The sequence below is a fragment of the Lagenorhynchus albirostris genome, chromosome 16 (assembly GCF_949774975.1).
Source record: "Lagenorhynchus albirostris chromosome 16, mLagAlb1.1, whole genome shotgun sequence".
NCBI lineage: Eukaryota > Metazoa > Chordata > Mammalia > Artiodactyla > Delphinidae > Lagenorhynchus > Lagenorhynchus albirostris.
In genome coordinates, this window is record NC_083110.1 from 52,012,889 (window position 1) to 52,034,123 (window position 21,235).

Below are 21,235 nucleotides of genomic sequence, written 5' to 3' on the forward strand. Positions count from 1 at the left end.
TTGATTCTTTCTCACTTTGTTTCTTGAGGGCACATCACATTGTTTTGTTTTTGTAGGCTGTGCACCTGGCAAATAGTAGGCTATAGTAAATGTCTATTGAATTTCTAACTAAGGTAAAAGAATATTTTATAATATATTACCTAACATATATGATTATATAATAAAATAAATATACTTACTAGTCATTGTAACAAGGTGAATTGTAAAGGATGAATCCTGGGGCATGGTCCAGAGTAGAATCAACTCCAGAGATTGTAAGCGATAAACCCTTAATTTTGAGTAGTGTAGTTCACTTTTATAACCCATGAAGATTGTTGGTTAAGGAAATGCTATTTGAAGAAAGATATGAGGTGTAATAAGAATACATTTCAAGAATGCGTGAGTTCAAGTGAAGAAAGATTATTTTCACATTTAAAAAAGGTCTATCAGGGAATTCCCTGGTGGTCCAGTGGTTAGGACTCCAGGCTTTCACTGCTGTGGGCCCAGGTTCTTTCCCTGGTCCGGGAACTAAGATCCCACAAGTGGTGCGGTGCGGTGTGGACAAAAAAAAATTTTTAAATAAATAAATTTTAAAGGTCCGTCAAAATTTATAGTACCATAAGTATTGCTGATTAAACTAGGGGTCAAAATAACTTCTACTTTCAGTGAAATTTTTAAGCTCTTGAACATTTTACAATCCTAAAGTTTTTTGGAATTGTTACTCTTGAGGGATAGGTATGGTACAACTAGCTTTTCTTTAGCAGTTATGCATCATAGAACTTAAAATAGCAATTTTTAATCCATTTTTCAGTACTTCCATGAATAAAGCTCTTTTCAATCCTATTAGTGCAGGGTGTAATTTGCTAAAAACCTAGTAGGATTGTGGTTCATTGTTATTATGTATCTTTTTATGTACAGGTATTGAAAGAATTTGATTACTTTTTGCCCTTGACACTTACAAATTATTCCCTCAGTGACTGTAGAGAAAATTCTAAGAATAAGTCTCTCTCTTACATGTCTTTGGAGCCAAAAAATTCAGTACACAAAAGTAATGATTCCTTTTCTTTTGGGAGAATTCAGTATTTATGGGCATATATTTAGAAGTACTTGAGAGAGGAAGAGCTAGCTTAAGTTCTTAATGAGAAGCATTTACTTTGCTTTAGGAGATTTGAAGGTTTGTGAAGATCCTGGAGAATGATTTTGACATTCATTTGCTACAGTTATTTTCTTTGACTTTTCACCTGCATTTCCTTTTGAAAGAAGTCATTGTTAGTCTACAATACTTGAGAGTAGCTTTAACTTCTGTGTATGTGGGGGAAGGGGAATGGTAAGAGTTGTGAGGGTTCTTGGAAAGGTAAAAAAGGAAAACAGTTCATATTGTGTAACCTGAAATAGAACTCCCTCCGCAAAATAAAGAAATAAATAAAACTGGGGTTTGGGAGAGGTAATGGGGTAGACAGTGGAGAATTTATGCTCTTGGAGGCCACTGGCATACTCTCTCACTCTCTCATCAAGAGTTGCTTCCCGCCAGGCACTCAGTATTGAATACTTTCCACAGATGAAGCTACAATTTACTTTAATATTAACAAATAACAAAATTAAGTCAAGAGAGAGTAATGATAGATGAGAAGATTTACTACAGAATTATTTTGAAATACAGAAGACTGGGTTTAAAGGTTAACCATTGGCATATTCTAATTATATTATGAATTATTGTTCCATGATGGCGCCTTTAAGCTTTAATTACTTTAAAGATGTATGCTGATTTATTCTGAACAAGACTTAAGGCAGCAGATAAATTAAGGACAAAGTATTTTAACTAAAATAAAGTTAAGTTTAAGAATTCATTTTTATAAAGTTTTAAGTAATTTCATCTCATTTATAATATCCATTTCATTCAGTGACTGACTATTGTAATCATAGTAGTATGTTGGTAATAGTAAAAGAAAGGCTGTCCTAAAAGAACTGAAAATAGAATTTTATGAGACGTCAACAGATTATCTGCACGGGTAAGACTATGGATGATTTTTTAAAGATTTTTTATTTTCTTGTAATGTGCATGTATTTCATTAAATTTATTCTTAGGTATCTTATTGTCACTGCTTTTGTAATAGAAAATAAATTTATTTTGAAAGAAAAATTAGATGACGTAACATCTGGGAAATATAAGTTAGTATATACTGGTGTCTGATTTATAAGGTCAAGCCTTAACACTAAATTAAATTTACCTCACACACACACACACTCAGGAGTGGAATTGCTGGTTAGTAAGATTTGCATATATTCAACTCTCACTTGACTTCAGCCCACTTAATGCTTTTCTTTTGAGTTCAGATTACAGTATTTGGTTGGCAAATTATGAACTGGATTTGGCCTTATGTCTGTTTTAGTGGAACACGACTTTTGTTTACATGTTGTCTATAACTGCTCGAAGGCAGATTTGAGTATTTGCAATACAAACCATATCATGCTGAAATATTTAAATATTTGCCCTTTGCCCTTTTACAGAAAATGTTTGTGGACCGTTGAACTATACTATTTATTTGTTGCTTTTGTTTTCTCTCTTGTGCCCTCTGTTATTGGTCTGTTAAAATGTTTAACTTTTATTGTGAATTGAGAGGGTTCCTCCTGAGCCACTAGACTGTTGTATACTCTTACAAATCAATAAATAAATGGTGTGTAAAAGTAATATGGAAAGCAGAGGTTTGTAAATGGAAGGCGTACAGAGGTGAAAGATAAAGGTAAGAGTATGAGAATAGAAAGCTAAAAGGTAAGGGCAAAGCTTGGGCAACACAATACTGAGGAGGAAAGAGGCTTGTAAGAAATAAACAGTAGATTTAGCACGTTTAAATATTTTGACAATATAGTTTTTAAGTTCTAAAACTAGATGTTCTGATTCCTAGCCAATGAGACTATCTTTCAATTCCATTGCTCCTTCAAATTAAACTGGTGTATAAAATTTTTCTTTTCTGAAATGATTTGGTTTTGTAAAAACTTAAATACAACTTGAATTAAATATTTGCTTTCTCATTTTAATTTCAAATATTTTGAAAATGGACCTTCAATTCTGTAGATGCCAATAACCATATATTCAGTGTCTGAAATTTCAGTATTTTGGTAGCCAAGCTATACTTTGCCAGATTGCCTGTTGAACCCCAGAATCATATTTTTTTAGCTATTCTAGGTTTTTGTTTGGAAGATAACCATTTTTAGTAAGTGAATTTAATGTTATAAAAATATTTTTCATGAATTACAGGAAATATATTAAACCTAAAGAGCAGTTGTTTAGTCATCTTTGTTACACCTTATGCAAAAAAAATCAGTGTATGTCAGGAAACCGTTAATAATTATGGAAACTTTCTCTTTGGATAGGCTCGCATGTCTTGGGATAGAGAGTCCATGGACATTCGATATCGTAGACTTCAGCATTTGCTTGAAAAAAGCAATATTTACTCCAAATTTTTATTGACTAAAATGGAACAGCAGCAGTTAGAGGTATGTATATGTGATTGATTATAGCTAATAGCTTAAATTTTTAAAATAAGCTTTATTGAGATATAAATTACATACAATAAATTGCACACATTTTAAGAGTTAGATGAGTTTTGACCTGTGTAACCACCGGCACAGTCAAGATAAAGAACATTTCCATTATCCCAAGAAGTTTTCTTCTCTCAGTGGTCTCTGCTTCTGGCCCCGGACAACCACTGGTTTCTGTTTTCTGCCACTATAAATTAGTATTGTTTTTTCTAGAATATTATATAAATGGAATCATATGATAAGCACTCTTGGTGTCTCACTTCTTTAGCTCAGCATATTTTTTTTTTTTTATGTTGGCAATTTGTCTTTTTTTTTTTAACATCTTTATTGGAGTATATTGCTTTACAATGGTATGTTAGTTTCAGCTTCACAACAAAATGAATCAGTTATATATATACATATATTCCCATATCTCTTCCCGCTTGCGTCTCCCTCCCTCCCACCCTGCCTATCCCACCCCTCCAGGCGGTCACAAAGCACCGAGCTGATCTCTCTGTGCTATGCGGCTGCTTCCCACTAGCTAACTACCTTACTTTTGGTAGTGTATATATGTCCATGCCTCTTTATCGCTTTGTCACTGTTTACCCTTCCCCCTCCCCATAGCCTCAAGTCCATTCTCTAGTAAGTCTGTGTCTTTATTCCTGTTTCACCCCTAGGTTTTTCATGACATTTTTTTTTTAAATTCCATATATATGTGTTAGCATACGGTATTTGTCTCTCTCTTTCTGACTTACTTCACTCTGTATGACAGACTCTAGGTCTATCCACCTCATTACAAATAGCTCAATTTCGTCTCTTTTTATGGCTGAGTAATATTCCATTGTATATATGTGCCACATCTTCTTTATCCATTCATCCGATGATGGACACTTAGGTTGTTTCCATCTCTGGGCTATTGTAAATAGAGCTGCAATGAACATTTTGGTACATGACTCTTTTTGAATTATGGTTTTCTCAGGGTATATGCCCAGTAGCGGGATTGCTGGGTCATATGGTAGTTCTATTTGTAGCTTTTTAAGGAACGTCCATACTGTTCTCCACAGTGGCTGTATCAATTTACATTCCCACCAACAGTGTAAGAGGGTTCCCTTTTCTCCACACCCTCTCCAGCATTTATTGTTTCTAGATTTTTTGACTGGTGTGAGATGATATCTCATTGTAGTTTTGATTTGCATTTCTCTAATGATTAGTGATGTTGAGCATTCTTTCATGTGTTTGTTGGCACTCTGTATATCTTCTTTGGAGAAATGTCTATTTAGGTCTTCTGCCCATTTTTGGATTGGGTTGTTTGTTTTTTTGTTATTAAGCTGCATGAGCTGCTTATAAATTTTGGAGATTAATCCTTTGTCCGTTGCTTCATTTGCAAATATTTTCTCCCATTCTGAGGGTTGTCTTTTGGTCTTCTTTATGGTTTCCTTTGCTGTGCAAAAGCTTTTAAGTTTCATTAGGTCCCATTTGTTTACTTTTGTTTTTATTTCCATTTCTCTAGGAGGTGGGTCAAAAAGGACCTTGCTGTGATTTATGTCATAGAGTGTTCTGCCTATGTTTTCCTCTAAGAGTTTGATAGTTTCTGGCCTTACATTTAGGTCTTTAATCCATTTTGAGCTTATTTTTGTGTATGGTGTTAGGGAGTGATCTAATCTCATACTTTTACATGTAGCTGTCCAGTTTTCCCAGCACCACTTATTGAATAGGCTGTCCTTTCTCCACTGTACATTTCTGCCTCCTTTGTCAAAGATAAGGTGACCATATGTGCGTGGGTTTATCTCTGGGCTTTCTATCCTGTTCCATTGATCTATCTTTCTGTTTTTGTGCCAGTACCATACCGTCTTGATAACTGTAGCTTTGTAGTATAGTCTGAAGTCTGGGAGCCTGATTCCTCCAGTTCCTTCTTTCGTTCTCAAGATTGCTTTGGCTATTCGGGGTCTTTTGTGTTTCCATACAAATTGTGAAATTTTTTGTTCTAGTTCTGTGAAAAATGCCAGTGGTAGTTTGATAGGGATTGCATTGAATCTATAGATTGCTTTGGGTAGTAGAGTCATTTTCACAATGTTGATTCTTCCAATCCAAGAACATGGTATATCTCTCCATCTATTTGTATCATCTTTAATTTCTTTCATCAGTGTCTTATAATTTTCTGCATACAGATCTTTTGTCTCCTTAGGTAGGTTTATTCCTAGATATTTTATTCTTTTTGTTGCAATGGTAAATGGGAGTGTTTTCTTGATTTCACTTTCAGATTTTTCATCATTAGTATATAGGAATGCCAGAGATTTTAAGATTCACTTACATGTATTAATTTAGTAGATCATTTTTATTCCTAAGAAGCATTCCATTGTATGAATATACCAACATTTTTTAAAAATTATGAATACTGTATTAATTAAATGAACAAGGATTAAGAACTAGGACATAAATATTTTTGCACCTACATTTCTGCTTCTCTTTCCCATCTCCTTGCCTCGTTTACCATCCTAACCCAGAGGTAATTACCATCATGAATTTTGTATTTATCATTTTTCTGCTTAAAAAAATAGTTTAACATATATCACATATGTATATATCCATAAACTGTGTATTTTTGGTCTTGCTTATTTTGAACCTTATAAGAATGGTATCATACTATATGTAGTTCTTCTGTAGTTTGCTTTTGTCATTCAAGATGTGTTTCATTCAAGAGTAACTGCTTCTAAGCAGACTTTAGAACAAAACTCCTGTTTTTAGTTCCAACTTCATCCTCACTGTGCTGCCTGCCAATCCCTGAGCTGTTGGAGTTTCCTCAATATAAATTGCTTTACTCCAACATTTATTTTTTTATTCACCTGTTAACTGATTTTTATCCTGTCCAGTGATATTTTTTGGATGCCAGAAATTGAGAATTTTATGTTGCTCAGTCTCCTTTTCTAAAAATTGCTTTATTGAAATATAACTGATATACACAAAACTGTACATTTAAAAAATGTATACCCATGAAGCCACCACAACCAAGGTAATGAACATAACCATTAATTCCAAAAAATTCTTCCTGTCCCCCCATTTTTAATGAGATACAGTTGACATGTAACATTATATTAGTTTCAGGTGTACAGTGTAATGATTCAATATTTGTATATATTGCAAAATGATCACAGTAAGTCTAGTTAACATTGTCACTGTACACAGTTAAAAAAAATTTTTCCCTTGTGACGGGAACTTTTAAGATTTATTCTCTTAACAACTTTCAAATATGCAATAAGTATTATTAATTATGGTCACCATGCTGTATAGTACATCCCCATCCATGACTTGTTTATTTTATAACAGGAAATTTATACCTTTTGACCTCCCCCCTCACCCCCCCACCCCCCAACCACCGGTGTGTTCTCTGAATCTGTGAGCTTTTTTTTTTTTTTAAGATTCCACATGTAAGTGAAATCATACAGTATTTGTTTTTCTCTCTTATTTCACTTAGCATAATGCCCTCAAGGTCCATCCATATTGTCGCAAATAGCAAGATCACATTCTTTTTTTATGGCTGAATTCTGCCCCTTTTATTTAATTTTCTCCCATCCCTCACTTCCTGTCTTCATCACCAGATAGCCACTGATCTGCTTTCTGTTATTATAGATTTGTTTGCATTTTCTGTTGGTGTTAGGTTCTTTTAGCTTTTATGTCTGAAAAAGTCTTCATCTACCTTTATTTTTGAAAGATTTTCTACTGGGTGAAGAATTTATTTTTCTTTAGTGCTTCCCCCCACCCACTTGCAGTATTTTAATGATGTTTCACTGCTTTCTAGCTTACATTGTTTCTAACAAAGCCAAAGTCCTTAGGATGGCCTACAAGACTATAAGCAGTCTGGTTGCCTCCCTCAACCCCCATACCTTTCAGACCTTGTTCTAGGTGTGTTTCCGGCCTTTAGGCCTTTGCACTGGCTGTTTTCTACTTGGAACCCTCTTCTCAATAGATATCTGCCTGGCTTACTTCATCATCATCTTCAAGCTTTGGCTTACATGTTTTCTCAATGAGACCTGCCCTGACAACCTTAAATAAAGTTACCTGGCACCTCCATCCTCACACTCCTGATCCCCTTTACCTTGTTCTTTTCTTCGCATTGCATTTATCATCTAAGACACTGTATAATTTATTTATAGTCCACTAGAAGTATGAAGATTTAAAAACTTGGGCAAGTGTCAGTACTACAATAAATCCTTTTGTCCCCATCATTCACATTTAACAGTTATCAATCAAGATTTCGCTACATTTGCTAAATTCTCTTTTTCCTTTGTTGAAGCCCTTTTTAACCCTTCGTTTGGTAAAATGAAACAGAAAAACAAATACCAAGCTTAATGACTCACTGTAAGGTAAATACTCTTTTAAACACCTCTTGGAAATGGTTTGAATCGTTTTCTGTCCTGCTTTTAAAGCTTTGTTAGGGGGCTTATGGAACAGCTTTTTTAGTCCAAGAATAACTTGGTCCCTCTTCTGAATGTTCTTGAAGCCCCATACATTAAGAGGTCCTTCAGCTTTGGCTGACGGGAATGTGAACTGTTCCCGAGCCCTTGTGAGCACAGGGATTTTTCTACCTGCTTTCTAGTTGCTCTTTTCCTGGCCTTCATTTTCTTACACTCACACACTGATCAGTACTCAGCCTGAGGATGCCACTACAGATCTTCAGAGCCTCTTTTGTATGAAACTGTCTCCTCTCTGATACTTGACCTTGGTTTGCTAGCTCCTCTGAGTTTTGCACTCTGTCTTTTCAACTCAGGAAGACTGTTGAGCTCTATTTGGGTTCTCCCTCCATTATTTGCACTTGGAAGTTGCCTCCAGGCAGTAAGCTGGGCAATCAGAAGATTCACGTGGTTCGTGACAGTGTTCACTGTTCTTTGCCGCGTGTTGCTGAAAACCAGATATATTTTATCTAGATTTTAGTTGCTTGAGGCAGGAGGGTAAATCTGTTCACAGGACAGTGTTCACTGTCCTTTGCTGCATGTTGCTGAAAACCACTGATATATTTTATCTAGATTTTAGTTGCTTAAGGCAGGAGGGTAAATCTGTTCACAGGACAGTGTTCACTGTCCTTTGCTGCATGTTGCTGAAAACCATTGATGTATTTTATCTAGATTTTAGTTGCTTAAGGCAGGAGGGTAAATCTGTTCTCTGTTACTCCATAAAGGCTTGAAGCGCAAGTTCTTGTTTTTTAATTTTTATATACAGTTTCTTCATTGCGAACTTAAGTTATTTGAGATGTGTGTTTCATACTTTGTATTTTCCACTTTTGACACTAAGAAAAAATTATGTTACAGGAACAGAAGAAGAAAGAGAAATTGGAGAGAAAAAAGGAATCTTTAAAAGTTACTAAGGTAATAAATAGTAAGCTAGAATATTTTGTATATGTTACCTTAGATATCGAAGACATTCTCTTGTATTCTTTTGACTACTGATCATCTATTTAATCTTTATCTGCTAACCTATCTTTGTTGGTTGCATAGAAATATGCAAAATCTGTTTCTCAGTATTTTATTTATTTATTTATTTAGGGGTTTTTTTGTCTCAGTATTTTAGATATATGGGAGGAGAGCTAAACTATGACCTTTTTAGTTTCTTATTCTGTGGACTATATTTCATAATAGCAAAATTTCACTTTCTTATCTGGGGAAAAATCTGCAAATATTTTATACCTCAAGGCATTTTATAAGTCGCCAGCTCTTTTGGAGCATGTAATGCTTACTCTTCTTCATGCTTCTAACCTCATCATGTCAACTTGGAGCCATAAGAATAATCTAAATTTGTATCTTGTACATAGCTGTAGCAGTGGAACCAAAATTGGAACATATGACATATATGGTAATAGCATTTCAGATAGAGCATTCATTTAGGGATAGCCTGAATTTTAGATGTGATCTTTTTGGGGACTATGTTTTAACATGAGGCTGTTTAATGCCATATTGATAGGGATTGTACAAACAACACTTGTGTTAGTGAAAAGAGAAATAATAAAGGTAACATTTATTGAGTACTTACTATGTGCCGGGTATTGTTCTAAGCTTTACATGTTTTTACTTAACTCTCAAAGCAGCTCTGTTAGGTAGAGATACTGTTATTATCTACATTTTATGTATAAAGAAGCTGATGCAAGGAGATAAAGCACAGTTCATCCTCATTATTTATAGATCCCATACTTGCCACTTAGCCTATTTGCTAAAATTTGTCACTTGTGTTTTTGTGGTCATTCAGACATGTGTATATGCAGAATGGCAAAAAATTAAGTCCCAACATGCACACTCCCAGCTGAGGTCAAACAAAGCTATCTGCCTTATTTAAGTTGTCACAGTGTAAACAAGTGTCCTCTTTGTGGTCTATTTAATGCCATGATTTTTGCATTTTTGTGGTTTTGGTGGTTTTGCTGTTTAAAAGACTGTCAGCCACATTGTGCTGAAGTGCTGTCTACTGTTTCTGTTGCAAGAAGGCTGTGATGTTCCTTATGGAGAAAATAGGTGTGTTAGATAAGCTTCCTTCATATGTGAGTTACAATGCTGTTGGCTTTGAGTTCAGTGTTAATCAGCATATGTTTTAAATGAGCTGTGTTTAAACAGCAACATACATAAAATAGGGTTATGTGTTGAGCAGTTGATGAAGATGTGACCAGAGGCTTGCAGGAACCTAAACTTGTATTTCTTCTAGATGCACTGATTCAGTGTTCACTAGTTCAGTATTCACAGCGACTTTATAGAACACAACTATTGTGAATGAGAATTGACTAACTTTGAAGGTCACATATCTAATAAATAGTAATGCCAGGATTTGAACCTAGGATTAATTTCGGATTCCACACTTAATTTCTATACCAAACTGCCTTTGTTAGAAAATATCAAAATGCCAATAGGAAAAATACGTAGGGTATCTTTAAGTCCAGTTACTTGATTCTTAGTGTGGTTATTGGTGATGTTAAAGTACATAGCAGATGACTCTGCAACAAAAGCAATTGTGGAAAACTGATGTTTGACTCAGTTGCGAATTCCAGGAGCTTATTTTGGGTTTTTGAAGAATGTACTTATAATTTTACTGGCTTAATCATTTACTCGGTACTCTTCAAACTGCTGATTTCAATCAGCCTTCACTTTCACCAAGCTAACTTTTTATACCAGGTTTTGGGTTTTTTTCCCTTTATTCTAAAGGTGTCAACCATTAAATTCTGCCTATTCCATTTCACTAGTCTCTTTTGGTATTTTCTTTTTTAATCCTTTAAATTTTTAACTTCATTTTTATATTTACCTTATTTCTTTGTCATTTTTATTTTTCATACGTGTTGTCTACCTATTCTTTGCCAGCTCTCATTCTGAAACTTTGTTTTTGAACACTTCTTCCTTTCCCTTATCTCCTTTCTCTAGTAATTTTTCAGTTGGTTTTCTCTTTTATTTCTACTGTCAGTTGTATTTAACTTATAAATTATACTGAAAATGAGTACTCCTTCCATACCATACCCAGTGAGTATCTTCAGCATAAATATACAGTTAGAGAAGATGTACATGGTAATTTCAAAATAAAAATGCCTTCTTTGTTTAGTTTTGAAATGTCTCTTACATGGAAGAAAACTGAGGAAAGTAGAGTCTTTGGGAAAAAGTAGAGGGATATGGTTACGAACAAGTTATAGTAGGGAAATACAGAAAAAGATTACCTTTTGGTAAGCATAATAGTGAAGAGTTGTGGATGTGGTTCAACTGCAAGGAAGGCTAACCTAATCAGTGCCTTTTAACATGTAATACCGTAGAAGTCTTTAGGAAAATAATACTCTTAAATCCTTGTTTTGTAGGGTAAAAATTCCATTGATGCAAGTGAGGAGAATGCAGGTAAATTTCCTTGTTCCAGTTTTGAAGACTATGTGTTTATATTTTTGTTTTAATTACTATAAAAAATAAAATTTTTTTTTATAGTTATGAGAAAGAAAAGAGGAAGAGAAGATGAATCATACAGTATTTCAGAGGTCATGTCAAAAGAGGTAAAAATAAAGGGGGAGGGACACATAAGATTCGATGTTGAGTAAAACCTATTGTGGGTTTTGAACCACCTTAAAGCTGTATTGATTACTGTTATTTACCTGGGTTTTCAGCCAGTTAAGTGTTTTAAGGAGGAAGATGGTACCATCTTCCTGTTGGTTAAAGGAGCATGAGCTTGGCCTAATCAGAAATTATTATAACTTCTTAGAACCTCAAAACTGTATCTTAAGAACTCTGTTCTTTGTTTGAAAACCATTAAGGAACTAAAATCATAAACTCATTTCTAAAGCCATTTCTTTTTTCACCTTCTCACGTATTACCTCATTAAATAGAAACTAATTAAAGAGTGTCCTCAGTTATGACAAACCCTGAATATTCCTTAAGCATAATTTAATGTATCACATTCTTAATATTAAAAAAATTCTAACCTTAATTACCTACTCCATTTTTCTTTTACCTGAGATTCTAACTCTTTACATCTTCATAAGGTATAAAGTTTCACATAATACTTGTCTTTAGTCTAGGGATGTACTCTGATATTTTCCCTTTTTTCCCATTTAAAAATAATAGTTGAGACCCACTCAATTTATTATGGAACACACTCAGCCTGCAGTTTGAAAACACTATTAATGAGATTTATTGAAGTTTAGCTAATCACACGGCTGTTATTTTAATTCATCAAATGTTGGTGGCATATCTGCTATGGACAAACTTTGTTCTAAGTGGATAAGATCAATTAGTAAAGAAAGGTAATTGTAATAGGAAAGAAGCTTTTGTATTATAAGTTAGTCACTAAAGGGATGTTGCCTATAAGCTTAAATTATACATAATGGCCCATCTCTGGAAACCCTGCTTCCCAGGAATGAGCATTAAGCTAAAATACCTTTGTTTAGCTCACAGGAAACATCCTGACCAGGCCCACCTGTGAATGACTGCAGGGAGGAAGAAATTAACACATCCCCTCCAGAGGCTGATGGGAACCAGGAAATGTTTGACTTTACTCCACCACCACCACCCCCTTTTAGTATAAAAGGAGCCTGAATTCTAACTCAGGCAAGATGGTTCTTTGGGGCATGAGCCCACCATCTTCTCGGTTTGCTGGCTTTCCGAATAAAATTGTTATTCCTTGCCCCAGCAACTCGTGTCTTTTGATTATTGGCCTGTCAAGCAGTGAGCAGTACGAGCTTAGACTTGGTAACATAATCACTGTCTTTGCCTTAGCCTATATCCAGTGAGAAAAATTTAGAAGGAAGTAGTCAAATATAATTGGATAATTGGAAAATGCTATTGAGCATATAAAGGGGCTCTTAACTCAAGCAGGAGGTTCATAAAGGTTTCATCTAGGAAGTTGAGACTTGGATAAAAGTTAAATCATTTAGAGGTGGGGTAGGTTAATAGGGAAATAGTAAGATATAGGGAGGATACTGGGGATGTGTTGTAGGAAGAGAAAATAACCTTTGACCAATGTCCAGAGGCAGGAAGTTCCTGGAAAGTTAAAAAAACTTAAAAGGAAATTATATTTGGCTCCAGTTTGTAAATAAACAAGTGGTGAAGGATGAAGCTATAGAGGTAAGCAGTGTCAGGAGTTTAGGAGGTTTAATTTCTAAAAAGAATACTTAGTAATTGGTATCGTTTTGAGTCATTCACAAATTGTTCTCCAAAAAGGTTCAGCTTATCTATCCATTTTAAAAGACAGCTCTTCTATGCGTTCTCTATATAAAATCTCTTCGGCCTTAGAATATGAATATCATCTATACTTACATAATACTTTACATATACACATGTATGTATGTATGTGGTGTCATTCACTTACATGTCCTGTCATTTTCCTGTGTATCTCAAATTTGAGATATGCTTAAAATTTCTTGAATGTATCATACTATTTTATTCCCTTGGTCCTCTGCACATGCTATTCTTTTTGCTTGAAATACAGCCTAATTCTGTCTTTAACGATTATCCCTTGATGACAACTTTTTCAGATAATTTGATTTAATACTCTCCTAAGTCACCAGGGACATTGTCTCCTTACCCTTAGCATCTAGTAGGTAATTCAAAATCAGAACACTTTTATTCTGTATTTTTAATGTATTTGTCTTTGCCTCTTGCTCAGGATTGCAAACTCAGTCCTCTAATCCAGAGAGAGGCCTAAAGTGGGCTGGAGTTGGGACTGTAGTACATTTGGGAGTGAATACTTGAATAATGGTAGTAACCTAGAGCAGGGTTTGGAGAACTTTTTTTGTAAAGGGCCAGATGGTAAACATTTTTGGCTTTCAGTAGTTTTGTGGGTAACTAATCAACCCTGAACTTTGCCATTGTATCCAGAAAGCAGTCATAGACAGATTGCAAACCAGTGAGCCTGATTTTGTTCTAATTAAACTTTATTTAGACATTTATAAAAACAGGTTGCCGGCTGGAGTTGGTCCACGGTCTGTAGTTTGCCAGCCTCTGTACTAGAGGACTTCGTGAATTTGGACTTAGTCTATTCAGATAAGCTTTAACTAAAAAAAAAAAAAGCTGGAAGATTTAGGAGTAAATATCCCAATTTTTAAGCGCTGCTAACGAATTCAGAATTTTATAAGATGCTATCGGCTTCATTCCCTATGAATTCATGGCATGATGGTGTAAAGAAAATAAAAGACCTGAACTGTTAAAAAAAAAAAAAAGATTCTATGGGCTTAATTTTGTCTGAGGTCCACCTGTATTCTAATTACCTTCAAGGCTTATCCCCATTTCCTGGCATAAAATCAGAACAAGAATAAATGTTAAATAAATGAATGAACCACATTCGTTGTTATTTTGTTTTTGTTTTCTCAATGTTTTAGGAAATTTTGTCTGTGGCTAAGAAAAGTAAAAAGGAGAATGAGGTAAGAGATTTATAATAGATATTAAATTTAGGAGTCATATTTGCTTCCCTGATCTCTTAATCACCAGTGTACATTTTTTCTCACTAGTTATCCTATTTCTTAGCTTTTTTTTAAAAAAATAACCATTTGGCTTTTTTTATCCTAACATGCTTCTTATATATCAAGTTTAGGTGGTCTATTGCATGTTCCTTAGTGTGTAAATATTAATTTATGGGTCTTTGGGAGTCTAGCAATGATGCAAGTAACTGTAACCATATGGATATATACATTCCACATGTATATATTCCATAGCTTGTGGAAGCCCTGAGGGATACTTTAATCTTATTTCTGGCCTTCAAGATTTTCTTTGGTTCTGTTTGGGAAGGCTTGATTTTACTCCCACCCCTAACCCCTCATTTTATGTAGAGAGGTTCCTTGTTACCTGAGTATTTACTATCCAAACCCCTATAATTACAGGATTTATTCTTTGTTCAGTATAAGGATTTGTTTATGATGCAGTTATAACCCAACTATGTTTAATGTAAATAAGATTAAGTAAGCATATTTTTAATAAATATTTAGTTGCATTTTTAAAGATAAAGCCCAATCTAATCTTCTACCACAATTTACTATGGAATTGACATTTTATAATATACAATAAATAAACATTGATCTTGTGTTCATTTGGAAGAATTCTGACAAATGTATACATCTGTGTAACTATTATCCAAATCAAGATTTAGAACCTTATTATGGTAGAAGGATCCCTTGTATCCCTTTCCAGTCATTTCCCCACCCCAAACCTAAAGGCAACTGCCTCTTGACTTCTATTATAGTAGTTTTGCCCAATTTTTTAAAAAACTTCTATCACAATCTAGTTTTCATACAAATGAAATATAAATAGTATTCTTTTATTTCCTGCTACTTTTCATTCAGCGTGGATAATAATCATTGATGTTGTTGAGTTTGTTGCTAGTCGGTTTCTTTTTATTGCTGAGTAGTATTCCATTGAATATTATAATGTCTTAATCCATTTTCTGCATGAGCATTTGGATTGTTTCCACTTTGTGACTATTCTGAATGAGGCTGCTATGATAATTTGTGTAAAGATATTTGTGTGGACATGTTTTGATATTTTTTCTGTATATACCTAGGAATGGAATTGCTGGGTCATATGGTAAATGTAATTCAACTTTATAAGAAAGTACAGATCTTTTTCCAAAGTGAACACACCATTTTACTCTATTGCCAGCATTTCATGTTGTTAATCTTTTTGATTTTAACCGTTCTACTGAATGTGAAATGAATCTCATGTAGTTTTATTTTGCATTTTCTTAATTACTAATGTAGAGTTTATTTTCATGTTTGTAATGGCTGTTTATATGTTTTCTTTTGTAAAGTTTCTGTTCATATCTTTTGCCCAGTTACTGGGTTATTTGTCGTTTTGTTGATATACGAGTTCTATAATCTCATTGTTGTCACCTATATAGACTGTATTTTCTTTAAGTTCGTGGCTTGCCTACTCATTTTCTTAATGATATCTTTTAATAAGCAGAAAATTTTAAATTTTGTAATAGCCCAAATCATTACCTTTTTTCTTTTGGTGGTTAGTGCTTTTTTGTCTTGTATAAGAACTGTTTGTCTATCACAGAATTATCAAGTTATTCTGTTTTCTTATAAAAGTTTTATGGTTCTGGGTTTGATGTTTAGGTATATCATTTCATCACAGATTTTATGTAGGGAGTGGTGAAACTCAAGTTTCCTATTTTTCCAGTTGAATATCCAGTTGTGGCATCATTCATAAGACTTACCATTTGTAAGACTTCCCTTTGAATTGACTTAATCCTTGTTTTCATTTTCTTAGAACAGAGTTGTGGACATAGCTAACCAATAAAAATCTACCATTGGTCATAAGTTGGTGCTGTGTCACAAACAGATAAATTGACATTCTTAAGTTTGATATAGTGAGTTTTTAAACTGTATTTACTTTGCCCCTTTGCCTGTAGTGAAAGTAATTACTTAGATGAAAGTAAATATTTTTATGTTCCTTGAAAATAATTTTTTTAACAGACATTATCTGTTATCCTGCCTATGGATGAAGGAAATTATTAAGAAAATAGTTTAATAAATTCTTGGGTAGCATATTTTAGAGGTTTGGAAGGGATGTTTAATTGTAAAGGTCATTTCAGAAGTATATGCCTGTTATATGTAAGGGTTATTTTCAGAAGTGTTTTTTTTTTTTCCAGTGGCTTTGAATTTGTGGGGGAATGGAATTAACTGTCTAGAGGGTTTTATTAAACATGTAGCTTTATTTTTTCATACCCAATGATTATACGACTGGGCAAATTTTGATTAGCAGTTACATTTTCTGATTAATGGAGGGTAGCAGCATTATTATGTATTAAACTTCTAATTAAACTTTTTCTTTACAGGATGAAAGCTCCTCTTCTAATCTCTGTGTAGAAGATCTTCAGAAAAATAAAGATTCAAATAGTAAAATTAAAGATAGATTATCTCAAACGGTTAGGCAAAATACTAAATTCTTTTTTGACCCAGTTCGGAAATGTAATGGACAGCCAGTACCCTTTCAGCAACCAAAACACTTCACAGGAGGAGTGATGCGATGGTACCAAGTGGAAGGCATGGAATGGCTTAGGGTAATGAATCCTCAATTTTAATACAAGATATTGGTTCATTTCTATATGATAACCTATTAATATGATGTAACACAACTTGAGTTGTTCCTTCTGTGTTTCACTATTATATATAAAACAAACACTTCTGTGTAAATACTTATTTTCTAACTTATTTACCCAGAGTAAATTTTTGAAAGTGAAAAATTATCTTATTCAAGGCTACCAACATTTTTATGGCTTTGATAACTGAGTTCCCACAAGTGTTGTTATAACTTATGGTGTAAATATGTCAGTCTCATCATAATTATCATCTTTGGGTTAAAAGAAGAAATAAACTTACTGCTGATTCAATAGGTGTTTATGTCAGCATTTAAATACAGTGTATATTATTTTTGTCCAGATGCTTTGGGAAAATGGAATTAATGGCATTTTAGCAGATGAAATGGGATTGGGAAAGACAGTTCAATGCATTGCTACAATTGCATTGATGATTCAGAGAGGAGTACCTGGACCTTTTCTCGTCTGTGGCCCTTTGTCTACACTTCCTAACTGGATGGCTGAATTCCAAAGATTTACACCAGAAGTAAGACATGTTTCCTTTTGTTAAATATATTATCATTACAAATGTTTTATTGTTTTGTTGCCTGAATTAAGCTATAGATCTCTTACTAAAATTATGTTGATTTCTGTGTAGCACTATATCTTATTTGACTTATCTTTCAGTCTCAGCAGTACCTTCTCTAAGTTTATATAGAATAAACTAAGTTTCCATAGTAATCTCAGACATCTTGCCTAAAACATCCCTGGGTGGTTTTTAGTGCCTTGAATAATTTGACTCACCTGAGATAGACCTGGGTAGAATTTATTTTTAATTCTGTTCATTCTTATTATGGTATTTTCCTTCCATACCTATGCATTTTAGCCACATCATTGCCTTATGAGAGTATATATTCCAAAAATAACTTCGCCATCTCTCTCACCTTACACTCAATTTGGTTTTATGGCTTTTTTATCCTCCCATAGTAGCCCAATAATTTATTAGAATTGATTGACTCATTTTGTTATAGAAGTACAGAAGTAAAGTTAAGTTAAATTATATTTTTTCTTTCAGAAATGATTAACTTTATATTTTACAAATTGTTGTTATTTACATTTTGTTCTAAAGTTGGTTATAAATCAATATAAAATCTTTCAGATTCCTACTATGTTATATCATGGTACCCAGCAAGAACGTCGAAAATTGGTAAAGCATATTCACAAACGGAAAGGGACATTGCAGATTCATCCTGTGGTGATCACTTCATTTGAGATAGCCATGAGAGACCGAAATGCATTACAGGTATGAATGGTCTTATTGGATTCTTTGTAATCCATAAATCACATTTTTCTTAACTTACAACACTGTGTCACCATCCAGTAGCATTTGTTTATTTTTTCTGATGGAAGTAATAGATTGCATTGTGCATATTCCTTTAGAACCTGGAGGTTTATATTAACAGAAAGATTGATGGGCTTCCCTGGTGGCGCAGTGATTAAGAATCTGCCTGTCAGTGCAGGGGACACGGGTTCGAGCTCTGGTCCGGGAAGATCCCACATGACGTGGAGCAACTAAGCCCGTGTGCCACAACTACTGAGCCTGCACTTTAGGGGCCGTGAGCGACAACTACTGAACCTGTACACCACTTTAGGGCCCACGAGCCACAACTACTGAACCTGTACGCCACTGAAGCCCACGTGCCTAAAGCCGTGCTCTGCAACAAGAGAAGCCACCACAGTGAGAAGCACATACACCGCAACGAAGAGTAGCCCCCGCTTGCCACAGCTAGAGAAAGCCCACGCTCAGCAATGAAGACTCAATGCAGCCAAAATAAATAAAATAAATAAATTTAAAAAAAAAAAGAACGATTGACATGAAGGTTGTAGTCTCTAACAAGAAAATTAAAGCCTTTGGTACTTTAATCTATAGCCACGACACCATTTTATTTATTCATTTATTTTTTAATTTTAAAATTAAAATTTTTTTCCTTGTTTTCTTTTTTAATTTAATTTAATTTAATTTTTTTGGCTGCACCGCACAGCATGCAGGATCTTGGTTTCCCGGCCAGGGAGCGAACCCGTGCCCCCTGCAGTGGAAGCACAGAGTCCTAACCACTGTACCACCAGGGATTCCCTCCACAACACCATTTTAAAATCAACCAGACATAGACCTAATCTGTGAATGTATTACAGATGTCTCTGACAAGTGCTTTAAGTATGTAGAACTTATCCATTTAATTTTAATTAAATAGTGGAATATATGAAGACAAGTTATTTTTTATTATCTTATGGACCTACTATGGCATAACATTCCCATATCTGTTTTTCTTTGTGTTGTAGCTACTTATTTATTAGTGCCCAAGTTATTGTAATGCAATTGGAAAATGGACTTCTCATTGCCTCTCTCAGTTCAGTTTTTGGTGTTTTTTTTTTTTTCTTCGGTACATGGGCCTCTCACTGTTGTGGCCTCTCCCGTTGTGGAGCACAGGCTCTGGACGCGCAGGCTCAGCGGCCATGGCTCACAGGCCCAGCCGCTCCGCGGCCTGTGGCCCGGACCAGGGCACGAACCCGTGTCCCCTGCATCGGCAGGCAGACTCTCAACCATTGCACCACCAGGGAAGCCCCATTTTTTGGTGTTTTGAACTTCTTCCTCACTGCTCCATGTATTTCACATACAGTTCTTTACTGCTTTGTTTTACTCTGACCAGTACAGTTGACCCTTGAACAACATGGGGGTTAGGGGCGCCAACCCTATGTGCAGTAGAAAGTTTGCATATATTTTATAGTGGGCCCTCCATATCTGCAGTTCCGGATACGGATTCAACCACTCATGAATCCTGTAGTACTATACGTGGTATTTATTATTGAAAAAAATCTGCATATGACTGGACCCGTGCATTTCAAACTTGTGTTACTCAAGATTCAGCTGTATGTAAGATTTTACTTGTGTGCTGGTAGAACTTTGAAATGTGTTTTGCAGTTATGTCTTCACAGTAAAAGTAATACATATTGCATGTAGGAAAAAGCAGTGTACAGAAAGACCTGAAAGCACTTGTAATTCTACCTGAGAATTACTACTGCTGTGTTATATAACTATTGTTAGCATATAGGTATAATTTATAAATATGGTAATACTTTATGTTGCTTATTGAAACACCTGTTTTCTACTAAATAATATAACATGAAGATCTTCTAATTATTTTGATTACCATAGCCAGACCATATTGAAAGAATAAGCTTCCTTGTCAATTCCATTTGCCAGTGGCTAGAATTTTTGTAATTTTCCCTTTCACTGAGTTTTTATTATTATATCAAGGATCCTATCTTTAGGGGTTGATGGCATTGGGGGTACAGAACTCCTATTCCTGAGTGGCAGCAGAAGTAAATGAGTCCATTTACTAATTCATTTATCAGATTCCTCATCATTTCTGTTGCATTGGGTTTTCTTTTTTGCTTATTCATTTATGAAGGATGTTGTATATTTTGTTTAATTTTTTTAAGGTAGATATAGTGAGAGATTATTCAGGCTATCTGATTTGTTTGCCTTATTATCAGAAAAAAAGTTCCAAGTTTTTTATTAAAGAAGTCATAATATTATTTTAAGCTATGAATGTATAAAGTAAAATGCAAAAGATGTCCCATTTCATACTCTTCCCCCAATTTGCTAATCCCATTATCCAAGGATACCTACAGTTGCCAGTTTGGTACTTATATTTCCCAGAAATATTGCATATTTCTGTATTTTTACACAGTAAAACAGAGGAACTTTAAGTTTGCTTAATCAAGATAAAAGAGTACAGATATTAAAGATGAGAAATTAAAACAATTTTCATGACAACTTAATGAAAGTAAATGGTTAGCTTTCTGTGAAGATATACATTACCAAAATTAGCTCCAGAAGAAAGGAAAAACCGAAACAAACCAATAACTATGTAAGAAGTTGAGAATACCATCAGATAATAAAAAGTGTCAATCTCAGATGTGGGCTTCAAGAATGAAAATTCTAACGATATTTAATGTTTCAGAGCATATAGAACTAATAAAGTCCTTCAGTTCTTTTTTTAGGACTGCAAGATAACACTAATTAAAACTCAACAAAGCATTAGAAAGGAAAAGTACAGACTGCTTTGACTAAAGAATGTGAATGGAGAAATCTTAAATATATAACAGCAGGTGGACTTTATTAGTTCAGGACCAAGTGAGGTCTGTTACAGCAACACAAGTATAT

General features: G+C 34.4%; 1 protein-coding gene across 3 annotated transcripts in view; it reads left to right on the plus strand.

Moving 5' to 3' along the window:
- HELLS (helicase, lymphoid specific) overlaps positions 1 to 21,235 on the plus strand; it is a 40,342-nt gene that overhangs the window by 2,062 nt on the left and 17,045 nt on the right. For 2 of the 3 annotated variants that reach the window (XM_060125402.1, XM_060125403.1), the window contains exons 3-10: positions 3,352 to 3,474; positions 8,802 to 8,858; positions 11,309 to 11,345; positions 11,430 to 11,494; positions 14,315 to 14,356; positions 16,768 to 16,992; positions 17,372 to 17,554; positions 18,167 to 18,310. In XM_060125402.1, coding sequence (XP_059981385.1) covers positions 3,352 to 3,474; positions 8,802 to 8,858; positions 11,309 to 11,345; positions 11,430 to 11,494; positions 14,315 to 14,356; positions 16,768 to 16,992; positions 17,372 to 17,554; positions 18,167 to 18,310 — 876 coding nt within the window. Of the gene's footprint in view, positions 1 to 3,027; positions 3,192 to 3,351; positions 3,475 to 8,801; positions 8,859 to 11,308; positions 11,346 to 11,429; positions 11,495 to 14,314; positions 14,357 to 16,767; positions 16,993 to 17,371; positions 17,555 to 18,166; positions 18,311 to 21,235 lie in introns of those variants that run through there. The other variant, XM_060125404.1, reaches the window with a different exon arrangement.